Genomic DNA, 16,694 nt, shown 5'->3' on the forward strand with positions numbered 1-16,694 from the left:
AAAGCATAATAATTGGGTATTAATATTGTACTAATATTTTATTTTTAAGTAAGAACTAAAGATTATGGATTACCTGATCACGCTTCACACAAGCTAGCTACTTTCTAGCATAGCAGCAGCTATAAACATTGAATGTCCACGTGTTTTATTTTACATCAAATATCTGTGTAATAAACTATTAAAATGCAAACCTGAGTGTGCTTCGTCGATTCTACACAATGCAGTTACGCATGCACGCAATTATTTTTTCATCAGGTTGTTAATCAAACAGGCCACGCCCCTTAGATCATGGTGACTCAAGTCTTATATTAACTCGGCTTGTTTGAAGTACGTGGCATTTTTTTGGCTAAACACAGACATGATTGAAATATTTTGTCGTGAGAGGCGGGACAGACGCTAACCTGAGGTCAGGATGGAACTGTGGGACATATTATTATTGTTATATTATTTTAATATTTTCTGGTGTTCTGCAGTTCTGGGCCTTTGTGATACTTTTCCAAGTTCACTTTTACTTTCAGTGAAAAACTAAAGGAATAAAGGAGTATTCTGCTCTCAGGACAGAAACATAAACCCTGAAAGCCTGAACCGCTGCTCTGCGGGATTCACACCACTTAAGTGCATCAGCATTTGTGTTCAGCTTAAGGCTAGAAAGTCAAGCGTTTGTGATGGAGGTCCAAACAGGAGGTGAAGTGTTTCTGCTTCTCTCTCGCTCCCTCAGCAGCTCCTCCAGGCGAGGGTGTCAGAGCACCGTCACGGCCGACCTGCACCGTCTCATCGAGCGGCTCTGATGTTTCTCACCACAAGCCGAGGCGTTATAAACCTCCAGGCAGAATCCCGTGAAGCTGTCATGAGATATGCGAGTATTTTCCTCCTCCTGCTAACGAGTGAAGACTCACCAGTCTGATCCCAGACTATATTCACCAGAAACCCTGGAACGGATCAGATTTGACTGATCCACATGTATTTTTTATGCATATGCCATAAACATCGACTGTGATGACTGACACTAAGGGTGTGTGTACAGTACACATCCAAAACTAGAACACAAGCTGCTAGAAGGTTGGGGTTTGAGTTCATTTTCCAACTTCTATCTAAGAACCGTTACAATCAGAACGGTAAAAACAACCGTATCATCATTACAGTGTGTGACAATGCTATTAAAACCCTTAAAGAACCCTTAAAGAACCTTTAAAGAACCAATCCCTTAAGGGTAAGTGTGAGGAACTCCAAATTATTACTCATTAATTTCTTTTTTTTTATCAAGAACCTGTCAGAGTTCCAACTTTTTGGAAGCTACAAACCCTTATTTTTTCCAATTAACCCTTAAAGAACCCGTGAAGAACCTTTTTTTGCTAAGAGTGTATGTTTTACTGGGGTATGTGTGCAGTACAAACTCCAAATTATGGTCATTCTTTTCTTCTTAACATCAAGAACCTGTTATGAGTCTTTGTATAGTTGTATAGTTGTATAAGGTTCTTAGCATCCTAACAGGGTTCTCCTTGGAATCATTTCTGACAGTGAATCACTCTGATGTATTGCTCCCCAGAGGGAGAACCAAGGACCAAAGAACCCTTATGAGTTGTAAATTTTGTAAGAGTGTAATCTTAGTGTGTTTTCCACAGTGTTCAGTGTGTTTGTAGTGTTTAGTGGTGTGTGTTCTCCCCCTCAGTGCTGTTCTTTAGGCAGCACTCATATGTGAACTCTAGTGAGGAAGTGAATCGACTCTGAATCGACTCACCTGCAGAAAGTGAATCGAACATGTTCTCACAGTATTTCAGTAGATTTTTTTCGCGAGCTGCAACACTGAGCCAAAGCACTGAGCTGTAGTGCTGCAGAAATGCCATGTGGAGATTCTGCAGCGTTGGATAAATAAAAAGAGAAAATAAACTCTGGATGTAACGCACAGAACATTTAAACTAATTTATATAATTATCTAATCGTTTATTGAGCGCAGACTCTGTGTTCTCTGTGCTCAGGTGACTATTTTTGTGATTGTGGCTTGTTTACCTTTTTTCCGTAAGAGTTTTATGAGGATGTTTCCAGCTCTACATGCCCCTTCAGACTTTTTTTTTTTTTTTTTTGCTTTTTGGTTTGTTTAATTAATATTTTGAAACCAATCCAAATAACAGATAAATCTATTCCAACTAATAGATTAGCCATTTTAATGTTCTTTCAGTTTGTCTGATTGGTAAAGATTTTAATTCTAACCTAAACAATTCTCTAATGGTTTCAGTTTAATGGTTTTAGTTTGTCAGCTTTCTGTTTTGCATCAAAGGAACAAATATAACAGAAGAAGGTCCTCAGAGCTGCTGTATGTGTATCACTAACTGCAGAGACACATCAAGAGAGCTGACGGTGCTCTAAAACCTGTTCGATTTCTTTTCCAAGTGACAGCCACAATCCAAATAAATCTGAGACGATGTGAAAATACACTTGACACTTGGGGAGTAAATCAAACCCCTTAAACACATTTACAGACACTACAGGAGTGTCATTCGCAGCGGGAGTGTCGGCGTTCACTGCGAGCTCCATCCACCGCCTCCACAAACAATCACATTATTGATTTTTAGGAGATGCTGACGCTCCGATCGCACTGACTGCATTATTGTGCAATTCATTTCCAAGTTTATATCGAGTCTCCATGGCAGATATGCTGGATTTCTTTCCCAACACAAGCAGCAGAACTGCACCAGTAAACACCTGTGTGTGATTTTAATAAAAATCATGAAAGAGTTTAACATTTTCTAATTAATTCTGAAAGCATCCTCGTTTCTTTAGCTTACATTCTAACTGCGTGTTCAAGTCCACCTGGGAAGTTCGTATTTACAAGTCGGGAAGTTCGTAATTACGACGTCAGGTGCGTTCAAGTCACTTTGATCGGAGCGAGATGGCTGTGTACCTTCTCTTAATTAATTACAAAAAATACAGCAAGGTTTTTTAACTCTATTTCTAGAAAATGAAGAATAAAGAATGTGCATCAGGTGTGTTTTGCATCAATTTATGAAGCCACTGTAAACTTTATCGTTAGGTATTATATTGTAATTGTACAACACTATCGTATTTTGTGCAGGCAATTAGCTTGTTTTATTGTAAATAAAAAAGCCTGACACAGACATTTCACTGCTAAATACTCGTTCAATTCCAACTAATTTACCGTCAGCTACAGACGCTGCATCCGCCATGTTTTCTTACTGACACGGAAACTCGGAGCCCCCTCGTAATTACGACTTTGTGGTGGCGTTCATGTGCGTTCACCTCGTAAATACGATCTTTCTGACATTTCTTTCTGATACCACAAAACCTTCAGAGTGTAAAGTAACAGGAACTACTTTTTGCTGCATCGCTTCAGTAAAATGGTCAAATTGATGCTGGGAAACCATTTTAGGAAATTTTTGGAGTATTTTTCACATTGCAGGAAAAATGAAATCAAGTTCAACTTTGACTCAGACACACCCTTAAGGTCTTCCATAAATATTGGCACCCCCATTGGAATCCCAAACCCTGCATTATAACAACATGACTATTTGAGGTTTCCTTTAGCCTTAACTTAAAAATCAATATATTTTCACACCCGTTAACAAGCTTCTGATATATAACTTAGTTAGGAAATAAAAAACTCTTACACAATAACTTTTCCTAAGTTTAGTATTTTATCTAAACTCTGTACTGTTTTTTAATAAATATTACATAATCATCCTGACATGCAGGAGACTTTAGCGTAACCCTGAGCTGCTTTTTAACTACAGAGCTTTGGTGGATCTTCAGCTCTTTAAGGACAAACTGTTTAAGAGGCCCAGCTGGCACATTTTAGCTCACCATCAGCAGGAAGGCAGCTCTAAGGGACACACACACACACACACACACACACCGGCTGAGAGCTGAGAGCCAGCACTTTCATTAAGCCCTGCACGATCTCCCTGTCTTTGAAACTCACGGGAAAAAAAGTCTGGTTATTGATCTGAGCGCTGGACTTTTCTGCCTTAAATGAGGAAGGGAAAACGCTGACCACTGACAAGGGACGTCTGCACAAAATACACGGAAAATTAGGGACAGCGCCGCATTAAAAGTTCTCCAGCTATCGATTGTTCCGCTCTCAGTGGTACAACTAAACAAGCTCACTTTCATAAAGTAAAAATAAAGGATCATTTTATCATCCACTAACAAACAGGCTCGCTCTTCTGATTTTATACCACTGAAGAGTTTACTCTTATAAAGTCTCCAAGGTTAGAATCCATATGCTATTGATCTACTTGTTTATGAAAATATAATGACGTGAAGGAATTTTTAACCCGGGAAGCACCAACTGTACTTCCGTAACCAAACGAGAGGCTGTGAACATGCAGAAAGATCCACTGAGCCTTCAAGATTTTAGTTTGCATTACAGGTCACCAGGATATGGACGGATCAGTGAAAACTTTACTCTGCTTGCTAGTTAGCATGCTAGCAAGCCAGCTAACCGCTATGACTCCAGAGAGTGTGTAAATCTCAGAGTAAATCACTTCAGCAGCATTCTTCTCACGGCTGAGGTTGTTCTTGAGTGTGTTCCTGTTGTAAAATCTCACCATTTGCCATTCTACACTTTTCCCAGTGCTAAGTGAACATCCACAGGGGAGATTTAAAGTGTCTCTGAACTGAAAATCAGTGTTTCAGACCTGGTTGAACCTGTCTCTCAGTGGTACGGACAACAATACAGCAGTATACTTAGAAAAAAACATACAAAAATTTCTTTTTGGGATGTTCACATTTCATTTTATACTTCACCACTTCCAGGAAAATGACACTTTTTTTTTGATGACTCATCCTGTACTAATCTTGTGTTTGTCCAATTAAATGCTCTACGGAATATACATGCCCTGTCTTTCTCTGCAGTAGCTGCTCATTAGCAGTAAACATGGTTCGTTGGTGTGTTTTTGGCCGTGTGTCTTCCTGCACACTGCTCCCTGTTCCAACCATCGCTTGTGGAAGAATGCATAGTTGGAGTTTTTTCACTTGAAAGATGGCGGAGATTTCTTTTACCAACCAGAGCTGTTCTTTTACCGGAGCTGTTCAGTCGCAATGCGGATCGCAATGTCGCCACCTCAGACTGATGGACTACGTGATTCTGTCTTTACACACTTCCTCCATCAGTAAGAGTCAATAATATCATTTTATCTACCACTCAGATGCATCAGATATCTCTCCATCATCATCAGTGCCGCTGACGCTCGACCTCGACTCAAACATGTACGCCATAACTCCAAAAACACACAGCCTCCTGTCGTCTAAATTCATTGTCCTGGTTAAAGTGACAGGCGTGGGTGAAGACAGCGGTGAGAAATTCTCCACAGCTGAAAAAACACTCTTGTTATACTCTTGTAAATTATTTAATGTTTCATATTTAGCTAGCTCGCTAAGCTTAGCGAACCAGGTGTGTTTGGATTGGGTGGGGGTGTGGCATGGCGAATCTCGAACGCTATTGGCTGCCCTTCAACACACTGTGACTGACATTTCAAAAGGAAGTACTGTACATCAACATATTGAATGGAATCACAACTCTCAAGACACTTCATGAGGATTTTAAAGACAGCTCTAGAAAGAATCATCCAGCGTGAGAGAGAAAGACGACGAGCCGAAATCTCCCGTCTCCCTCCGAGTGCTGTTTATCCAGAGCTCTTCCTGCAGAGAGGGTCGATAGGAGATCTTCATCATTCTGCTTCATCAGACGCACAGCACTAATGAGGCAGAGAAAAGCTGACGGCTCACTTTGCACTCACACACACACACACACGCACACACACACACACCGATCAAAAGTTTGGAATCAATGTTCTTTAAGATAAACTCCATGTTGCAGAGCAATTTATAAAAATCATTTCAATATGATGCTGTGCTGCGAGTTCACCGGTTTCACATCAACATTACTGAGAGACGATTCCACGACGAGAGAAAACGACATCGAGAATAAGGATCTTATAACATTCATATCCAAGCAACACTTTACTTCTGGATTGTGATTGGTCAGAAGGTGTTGATTAATTTTCTATAACAGCAGCTCTGACAGTAGTGCAGGTTTATATTAATACACTCGCTCTAATACGTTATCGTTTCTATAGTAACAGCTCATTCACAGGGACTTGGACAGCGGCTTTAAAAACGCCTGTAATTGATGTGGTGACGTCCTTTTTTTTGTTAGGAGACTTTTATGTAACATTGATGGAAGGAGTCTCCAGTGTGAGCGCTTTGTAACAGTCAGAGGTAAAGCTGGAACTGTAAGTTTTTCTACGTCTTCAGGACAGAGGAGTTTACGCTTCTTTGTGGTTTCTCTGTAACATGCGTAACAAGCTGCGATTTTTGTTTTTTTGTCTTATTAACTTGAAGAGAGAGAAAAAAAGAGAGGCTGGTGAGGGAACGATTGTTTATAGCTGCTATAACGTAAGTGACAAAAGGAACGAACTTGTCTCACTGACATAACTATAAACGGATATAAAGAATGACGTGTCATTCTTTAATAAATTTAAAAAATGCAAATGTTGCCAAATTGCTGTGCTATAAGAGGAGTAAAACATGTATAGGAAAATAATCACCATCCGGGTGGTAACAGTAACTCCGCCTCTTTGTCCTGATTGGACGGTTGGATGTTGTTGGTCCAGATGCTGTTGTTGTTCTTGTTTACAGTCTGAAGCAGTACGGCGAGCAGTTCCTCCTCTGAACTGATATTTTATTAAACTATCTGAATGTGAGGAAGAAGCTTCAACACACACACACACACACACTCTCTCTCTCTCTTTTTCGCTCTCTCTCTTTATGCTGCCTCCTGAGGAGAACACAAGGTGTGTGTTAGAAACCTGCCTGCAAGCATTTAAATGAAAAATGTGTAATGTGTGAAAAAGTTGCCAGGCCTGTGTGCTGAATATTTAGATAGATTTCAGTTTCGCATCGCTAAACACTAAACAACTCTAAATAAATTCTGTTTTCCAGAATAAGGATGAACCGAGGACTGTATTGCATCAGTGTTTGGTAGTGTGGGGCTGTGTACACCACACACACACACACACACACACACACGCCAGGAAAGAGTGTAAAAAACAATTACCAGAAAAAGATCTGCCAATAATGAGCATCTGAATTTACTCCATGCCTTCAAACACTTTTTATACTTTATTAAAAAATCTGAAGTTCATCAAATTACTTTTTTTTGGGTCTTGAGACCAATTTTCACACTTTCACTAAAAGCAGAATGACACTGAAAACGTTTCTCCAGCATGAAAATGGACGCGTTCTACTCAGTTTCAAGAATGAATGTGAATAACCATGTTTTAAAAATCTTAACAGAACTGAACTGCTGTTCATCTCAGCTGATTCAGCTCCACATCAGGATCTCGTGATCTCTCTGAACAACTCTCTGATCTCACCTTCTGTCACTGCGCACAACCATGAGGTTGTGGACCATCAACTGTCTTTTTCTTCTCGCATCGCTCATCTGACACGCTCCTGAAGGATTCATCCATGTCTATCCACACAGGCCACTCAGGTGCTCATTCAGTCGCTTGTCATTTCGAGACTGAACTACTGCAACTGATCCAGAAAGCAGCTGCACGACTGGTTTTCAACCTTCCTAAGTTCTCCCACACCACCCCATTGCTGCGCTCCCTCCACTGGCTTCCTGTAGCTGCTGCATCAGATTTAAAACACTGATGCTCACCTACAACGCCACAAACGGACCAGCACCTCTGATCTCAAAGCACTTATCACGCCTCGAGCGCCACCACGCTCCCTCCGACCCTCTAGCTCTGCTCGACTGGTCCCACCATCTCTCAGGGTACGAGGAAGATCTGCATCGAGACTCTTCTCTGTTCTGGCACTGAGGTGGTGGAATGAACTTCCTCTAGACGTCCGAACAGCTGAGTCACTGGCAGTCTTCAAACCACAACTACAGACCTACCTCTTCCTGTGGTAAATAAATTAGCACTTAAAAATGTTTTTTTTTTAAACTGTGTTATCTGTATGCTTCTCTTACTATAACATCTCCCCAAGAGTTTTTTGACTGATAGTGCTCTTAGTCCGTGACCTAGTGAACCAGTATCAGGATGTATTTACTGATAAAGACTTGATAGCACTTCTGTAAGTCGCTCTGGACAAAGGCGTCTGCCAAATGCCATGAATGTAAACACAAGGTGAAATAACTGTGTGTGTAATTTGCAGGTTTAAACTCCAGGGTTTTAGTGTCTGCTTTCTGTATCATGATGTGCACTAGGGATGTAAAAGATTACGAATATGTTATTTGGAATGAACAGATATTGTGATCAAAATGGATATAAATATGAATAGGAGGTACAGTGGGTTTTTTTTAGAAAGCTTATCAGTGGCTAGTGCTGTCGCCTCACAGCTCCAGAGTCAGGGTTCGATCCCGAGCTGGGGTTACTGCCTTTAAGAGGTTCACATGTTCGTCCCGTGTCCACACGCGGTTCCACCGGATTCTCCGGTTTCCTCTCCTCCCAAAAACATGCCAGAAGATGAACCGGCTACGCTAAATTGCACCAGGATATGAACGAGTGTGTGAAAGTGTGTGTATGGTGCCTTGCGATAGACTGATGAGAATTGTTCCGCTGTTCCCGGGACAGGCTCCAGATCCACCGCCATTCAGATACGAAGCTCATGGGACAAAGAAAGCCCACATACTTTTACAAGAACGTGAACATGAGCGTGCGGCGCTGCGTGATCTTCAGCGTTCATTCATCATTAGTAACTGCCTGGTCAGGGTCACAGGGTTTCAATTACACAACTAGTTTGTTTATATTTTGGGAAATAGAACATACTTAATTATTTGTGGGCACATTCAAACAAAAAAATAACTGTGTGAGCGGGATTATAAAAAAACATCACTAGTCGAGAGCGATTATTAACCGGAGTGATGTAGCTGAGGCTTAGGCCACACCCACTTCAGGTTTAAAGCCCAACACTGTCGCATTGCAATGATTCAGAACTTCATTCATTTTTACTTTTGTTATGATTCAGACCTCTGTATTGTTACATTACAAAAAATTAAAACCCAGAACGATTTTCAGAGAGCCAAGCTGAAAGAGTAATAGTTTCAGTAAATATGAAGCAGAAATGTAAAGTCCACGGCGTTCCCTTTCCTCCATCTCACGTATTCCCACCTGCCATCCAGATCATTCCCGAGCACAGGAACAGCCTTTAGGGCTTCATTTCCATCAGCACTGTTTATTCACATCATCGCTCACATGAAGAAAAGGCAGGGTGTGTATTTTTATTAAATCATAGAGTGGTAGTGCTATACAATCTACTCTGATAGCCAGGGTCAGAGGGACACAACCCCGCCGAGTCGTAATCATTTTCACCTGCAGCTCTACTGCCACCATGTGGACAGAAACAGAACTTTATAAATGGAAAAGCAAACCTAAAAGAAACTATCCGGCCGATTCAAGGACTTCTGTCTGCTCATCTCATTTTACACTTACATTAAGCATTTTCTGCTACTGCGTAATATGAGGATACCTTTTCCCTTAACATGTATCAGCATACATCAGCATGTTCTACAAGCTCCGTTAATCATGTGACACGGGCTGGAACAGAAATAAACTATTAATAGCACACAGTGAGGGGAAGAGCGCACAATTCCACAACCAGCGACACACATCTAAACCTGCTAGCTGACAACGCAAGCTACTTATACAGGATATTTGCTTATGTGAGTGCATTTATATTATCATAGACTTTGTGCTATTGTGCCATGTTCGTTATGTTTAGTCTGTTCAATAACACCTATAATACATTATAAGGCCTATAATCACACCTATAATCCATTGTAAATCCTATACTAATCCCTATAACACACTATAAGACTGACAATAACATCTAAAAATACACTTTAAGACCCTTAATAACACCTATAATATGCTATAATATCCCTAATCACACCTATAATAAAAAAAAATAACTATAACACACTATTAAGTCCATTATAACAGCCATAATATATAAAGATCATAATAACTGCTACATCTCACTCACTATAAGGCCCAAAATAACTATGTGATGAGGAGGAGGGAGGAGCCAGCCTGTGAGGACGCACGTCTGGCACTGAGTTAGCTAATCAGTGGGGGAGAGGGATAAAGGAGCGGCTGGAGACGCCGACGGGGAGAGAGAGCGAGAGAGAGAGAGCGAGAGAGAGAGATGCATGTTTGTGTTTTACGTTCTGTTTATGATTGAAGTTTGTTTGAGTTCACTCAGTCACCTGTTGCTGAACTTGTTACAAACTTTACCACATCATCAGGTTTATGCACTTATAGACTTTAGGTGTTATTAGACCTTACAGAGTGTGTTCAGGTTGAATTATAGTCCCTTCAGTGCACTCTCAGACCTTATTAGAGTACTTCAGATGTTATTCTGGGTCTTCAGTGCATTTCTAGGCTTTATAGAAAATTTTAGGTGTTATTATAGGTCTTTGATGTATTATTAAACTTTTATTGTTATAGGTTTTTGGTGCATTACAGGTGTTACAGGCTTTAATGGGAGATTAAGGCCATTATTAGGAGACGTTATCGTGTATTAAATGTGCATTGCAGGTTTTAGAGGTTACATTACCGTATCAAAGCGCTGAGAAGTAAAAATATGAACTTAAGAGAATATTACTTGGATTCTCTTATTACACAGGACCATTTCACACATTTAATCATAAACCTACTTCATCTAAACATTTTCCTTCTAACGCAAAAGAGGTGACGTAGAGGAAAATTTGTTAATTATAGCTTCAAAACTAAACAGAGAGGTTATAGATGTACTGTGAATGTGGAGAAATGTTTGCTAAATAATTTTATTAAATCACAAAGTGTTCATATGTGTGAGTAACAGTACCAAAATATCATCACACAAGAAAACTCAAGACAATCCAGTTTTTTTTTTTTTTTGCATTTTATTCAACTTCCTCCCAACATATGATTACGCGTCATTTATACAAAAGGTCATCGGCTCTCTCCAAAAAATCAGGGATGTTGCGCTTCACTCGGCACAGCGGACGCCTGACATTTACAGAGAGAAACTGAAAACAGACATCTGCACTGCACAAGTACCCAAAACAAGATCACTACTCTACCATACGACCGTGACATGACAACCGACAATACCGAGGTCAAAAACGCTCAAGTTCAGTACGAGAAAAACTCATCATGGCTGATTCTTGCATTTTCTAGGAGTCAGGTATCAGATAACGGGGCTGAAAGATCAGCGTGTTTTTAGCATTAGCGTAAAATCAATGTTTATAAAAGCTAAAAATTAAGACAGCAAGCACAGGAAGTGAGAGATGAATGTAAGAGGTCATTTAAAAAAAAAAAAAAAAAAAAAAAAAGACCAGGTATGTAGTCTTAATTTAAAAAGAACAGGAAGTCATCTTAAGGCAATTTCACCTCCTCACCATACACACGATTCTCAGACTCGCTTTTATTTTTGAATACAAAAGAAGCAACAGAGATCCGTTCTTTTTCTTTAGCGCCTTTTCTCTTTACGGTCTGATTTCCGGTCCCGCTCGCTGCGCGAGGACCGCTTTCCCGACCTGTTTCCATCCGAACCCGTCCTCTTCCTGTCCTTCTCCTTGGACCTCTCTTTCCTCTCTCTGTGTCCACCGCTGCTTTTACTCGTCTTCTGACTCCTGTCGCTCTTCCTCCGCTCTGAATTCCTCCTGCGGCGCTCTCTGCTGCGGCTGCGTGACCGAGAGCTCGACGACGATGAAGACGAGGCAGACGAGGAGCTGCTGGAGGAGCTGGAGGACGAGCTCGAGCCGCTGGACGAGGAACTGGACGAGGAGCTCGTAGAGGAGCTGCTGCTGCTCCTCCGGCTTCTGCTCGGCGACGTCTTCGTTTTAGCTCGACCTCGTGCCTCGTCCGCTTCCTCCTCGGCGTTCTTTGCTTCCCGAGGCTCCGTGACTGCTTCCTGTGGCGGCTTTGAGTCTTGTTCTGGCTGTTCGGTGTGTGTTTGGGGCTCGAGAGCGCCGCCCGGCTCTGTGCTGTCTTTTTTACTTGTGGGTTGTGAGGAAACTTCAACAGGAGGATCTTTAGATTCCTCGGCTTGGACCTCCATGTTGTTTTCAGGGATTTTCGGGGACTCGACATCGTCTTCCTGACGGCTCTCCTTCTCTTGCTCCTTCTCTTTCTCTTCCTCCCTGTCGTTACCTACCTCTTCTACCTCTGGACTCTTTTCCTGCACTTCTTGCTGCTGCTGCTCTCCCTCTAAATCCCTCACTACCATCTCAACCTCCATCTTCTCCTCTACCTCTCTATCCTCCACTGCTGCCTTTTCCTCCTCTTCCTCATCCTTCTCTCCCTTCCCCTCTTCCTTCTCCATCGCTTCCTCCTCCTTCTGTTCCTGCTCCCCCACTCCCTCCCTCTCCCTGACCTCTGAACTCTCCTCCCTCTCTTCCATTTCCTCCTCTGCTTCCTCCTCATCCTCCTCCTCCATCTCTATATCATGTCGTTTACCTGTCAACCTTTCCTTCTGCTTACCCTCCTCTTCATCTTCCTCTTCTTTCTTCCGCCCTTCAGCGTTCTCCGTTTCCTTTTTTCCGGCGCGCTGAGACTGACGCCTCGGCCGAGCCTCCATCTTGTTCAGGTGCTCAGCGAATGCCTCGCGCCTTTCATCAAACATGGCTGCAAAAACAAACGAACAGCAAACACACAACATTTCAATTTAATTTCTAATTCAGATTCATTTCACACAAACCTGGATTTCCTTCTCACACAATCAAGTTTCCACTTTTAGAAGCTCTACAGCGCAACTCGACATTAGAACAAACGCAGTCATCTAAAACGATCTGAATTAAGTAAAATCTTCACACGTGATGAAGCCAAATGCTATTAATTTCATCTAATCATGCGGAAAACAATATAAATTTTAAATCAGTTTTTTAAACAGAATGAAACAAGCGACGTTTAACGTCACGCTCCTGCATTTTTTCACATCTGAATCCATCAGCTCTTCCGGGTTTAGCTAACGAAGCACAGGACGCTTTACCGTTCATTTTTTTCTGAGACTCGTCCAGGAGCTTCTGCGTGGCTGAACACATGCGACCCGGCAGGTAGAGGAGCGGAGGCTTAGTCTTCGTCCGAATGAACTTGATAATCTTAGCGTTGTGGGCATTCCACTCCTCTTGCTGAATGGGGGGAAAAAAATATATATATATATAAATAACACAAAGATTAAACAGATACGTAATAAATAAAAAACACTACAACATGCTTTTAAGGGCAACTTTGAACTTAACTCCTACATCTGAAGACTTTTAATTATTTATTTTATATAGAAACAACATATCTAAGCAAATAAACTAATATTTTTAAAAATGGATTAGTGGTTCAGATTTACTTCGTGCACCATCTGTGTTAAAAGCGTATTACATTAATCCTGATTAATAATTAATTCATTACGTTGTGTGGCTATGAATTAAACAGAAGCTGTGAACATGACAGGAGAGTTTATAAAATCATAATTGAGCTAAACGATGATGGAGAAAGTGGGAGATTACCAGCTGAGCCAGCTCCACTTTATGCTCCAGAAGCCTGAGCTCCGTCTGCTTGGCTCGTCTCTCCTCGAACAGCTCGCGTCTCTCGCTCTCCACTTTCTTACGCTCTTGTTCCGCCTGCACTTCCAGCTTCTGCTCAATCTCCTGCCGTCTTTTCAGCTAAAAACAGGATTTAAAAAGAAAAAAAAACAAAAACACACAGATGTTTTCTCGTCCTCGTCTCAGAGCCGTTTTGACTGGATATAAGAGCTGAGCTGCAGAATCACAAACTCTGCTGAACGAGTTTACAAAACAAGCGTAATTCAGAAATTATAAAAAAAATTTAAAAAATAAAAACATAATCAAAAGTTAATACAGTTTTGTTTTAAAAAAATAATAATACCTTCTCTGTGGACACGGTCGACTCCTGCTTAAATTTCTGTAACGTTCCCATCAACAGGCCAAACATGCGGCGATTTCTGCGTCCAAAACAGGAAACTGGGTTAAATTCAACTTTTTTTTTTTTCCAAATAATCAACAGGAAGCGCAGATTTATACAAACTAGCGTTTTAGTTTTTTGGCCTTTTGTCATCTTCCTGTTGTTACACAGTCACATTACACTTTATATCTGATTTCATTTGACATGAATTTTGTGTATAAATTCTTTTTCTATGTCACGCCACACTGTGTGTTTTAATCATCACGAAGGTGAAGTTATGTTTTTAGTGTATTGCCTGTTTTTTTTTGTTGTTTTTTTTTTAAACAATAATGGAGCTGATTTTATCTTTTTAGTGTGCACTGGAATATAAATTTTATTTACACTAGATACTGAGCACGTCATTTCTATTATTTGAAGTTACACTGGAATTATTTTTCCAACGCTGCTCATAACAAACCACTCGGTCACAAGAGTAAAAACTCTGAGATCACGGAAATTTTTTTTTTTAACATTTTAACATTTAATCAGCACTTCTCTTAAAAACAAAACAAAAGAGCATGACACGCTGTTATTTCTACAGACACACACACAGACACACACACAGACACACACACAGACACACACACAGACACACACACAGACACACACACAGACACACACACAGACACACACACAGACACACACACAGACTCTGATGATCCTGAACGGTGAAGACTGCTACCTTTGTTTCCCTTTCTCGTCCATGGTCTGATCTTGAATCAGATCTCGACGCGTGCGCTCCTTGGAGGTAGCGACTACCGATGACTGCAACGCTGGCTGCACAGAGACATTAAACACGGTGTTAATCTGCAGAATTATATTCATCAGATTCGTCCACGTGTGCTCTGTGAAGAGCACCGTTCTTACACAGTGACTATATCTAGGTGTATACACCTGCGAAGTCAGGACTGTCCTGTATTCCCATCATTTTGGGGACATTATAATAAAAACTAGATGTGTTTACATGACTGGCAATGTTATGAGAGTTTAAAAGGGGCGGAGCTTGTTGCTAAAGAAAGACCAACATTTCTGTCTGGAGCAATGAGATGGAAATGTGGCTAAAACTTGATGCAAAAAAAAGGTGTTTTTCTTTCTTTAACCAAAAGGTCTGTTCTCTTTTCTTACTTTTTTGACATCGTCCTCGTCCTCAGCGTCGCTGTCATGCCGTGAATCTCTCCTGGCTCGCTGATCCCCCGCCAGCCTGCGCAGGGAAACAAACACGTTAACGCAAAACCATTTTTAATAAAAATCCTTTTTAGTTAATTAGCTGTCTGGTGCGTTTACCTCAAGAGTGCCCCTTCGACGTCCCTCTGTTTGGCTGGGGTTCCGCCGACGCCGCCATCGGAGAGTCCACGCCTTCAAACAGAAGCACAACACGCCACGTTAAACTCCGTAAACCTTTAAATTTCAGCGACCTCACTGGGAAAGAACGAGGAAATTAAAACGTACCGCAGGATGTTGATTCCTCGGCCTCTACCTCCACCTGGGCCTGTGACGGAAAGCCGTCGGGTCTGACCCGGCCTGCAACAGAATCACCGCACGCATCACATCTCGCTCAAAACAACAACAAAAAGGCTTGGTATTTATATATATATATATGTATGTATATATTATAATATATTAATTACATTGTACTCGAGAAACACTTAAATACACTACAAACACAACTGACTAAGTTTGTGAATAATTTAATCATCATGTATGATCTTATTTACTGTACAGATTAACTAATTACACACAGACAAGCACAGAATTCATCTGCTAAAACCTTAAGCTATAGAACTGTTGCGTCCTGAATGGAACCCTACAAGTGTGCACTACTTAGGGTACATAATCTAGTGCACTTCGTGTCCAATAACCGGCCATTCAGACGCGGCTTTCTGCTGATCTGAGAACATATTATTGCTTTTTAACGCATTTATTCTTTAAAAAACAGATTGCTGTGACTCAAATCTTTTTTTCTTTTTTTTGACAAATTTGCAAGAGCACGTTTTGCTCGCTAGCTTTGCTAACTCTGCTAACGATACCATGCTAACATGCAGCATGGGTTAACTAGCATTTAACTAGCATGCAACTAGCATGGCTAGCAGGCTAGGGGTTGAGGGAAAGAATGTTAAAGGAATTAGAAATAACTATAATAAAATTATGAAATCGAATATAAAGCATTGTTCTGTCTTAAAACAGTCACATTCTGGCGTTAATAGTAACAATACAGTAACATTATATTAGCATGCTAACCTTGCTAGGCTAACAAGCTAACTGCCGTCTGTTAGCCATTGAGCTAAAAGTCCTACAACGTAAACAACTAATTAAGTTTATTTTGTATACCGTAACTCGTTCGGGTCCCTGCCGGTTAATTTCTTTATATTTTCGTCCACATTCTTCAAGCTCTCCTTCGCTTTTTCCAGCTGGTCTTGTAAAGCTCGCACAGCCACCGCCATGTTGCTAATCAGCTGCTGTTCTGCTAACATGCACACTCGGCTGCGGGGCGCTAAAAGATGGGCGTGAGGAGGAAGCGGGAAGCGAGCCGCGTGATTGACAGAAGCCTTAGCCAATGACAAGCGAGAATGACCAACGATAGCGTTGATTGATAGAAAGATTAGCCAATAGAAATTGTCGTTACATGTTGATGGGTGGGTCAAACGGGCGCCATTTCTGTTCGAAGACTAGTAGCTAGTAGTGCATGAGGTGAAACTGAACTATTTAATAATAATAATAATAATAATA

The 16,694-nt window shown here is 41.1% G+C and overlaps 1 protein-coding gene across 1 annotated transcript; it reads right to left on the bottom strand.

Annotated features, from left to right (window-relative positions):
- Positions 1–10,892: 10,892 nt before the first annotated feature.
- pnn (pinin, desmosome associated protein) lies at positions 10,893–16,473 on the bottom strand. The gene is made up of 9 exons (XM_026926578.3): positions 16,296–16,473; positions 15,417–15,488; positions 15,252–15,323; positions 15,093–15,168; positions 14,650–14,744; positions 13,893–13,968; positions 13,514–13,669; positions 13,003–13,141; positions 10,893–12,638 (listed from the first exon to the last, which is right to left on the bottom strand). Exons 1-9 carry the CDS (start codon positions 16,436–16,438, stop codon positions 11,482–11,484), a joined length of 1,986 nt encoding a protein of 661 aa, XP_026782379.1. The 5' UTR covers positions 16,439–16,473; the 3' UTR covers positions 10,893–11,481.
- Positions 16,474–16,694: the final 221 nt, after the last annotated feature.

The sequence above is a fragment of the Pangasianodon hypophthalmus genome, chromosome 10 (assembly GCF_027358585.1).
Source record: "Pangasianodon hypophthalmus isolate fPanHyp1 chromosome 10, fPanHyp1.pri, whole genome shotgun sequence".
Classification (NCBI taxonomy): domain Eukaryota; kingdom Metazoa; phylum Chordata; class Actinopteri; order Siluriformes; family Pangasiidae; genus Pangasianodon; species Pangasianodon hypophthalmus.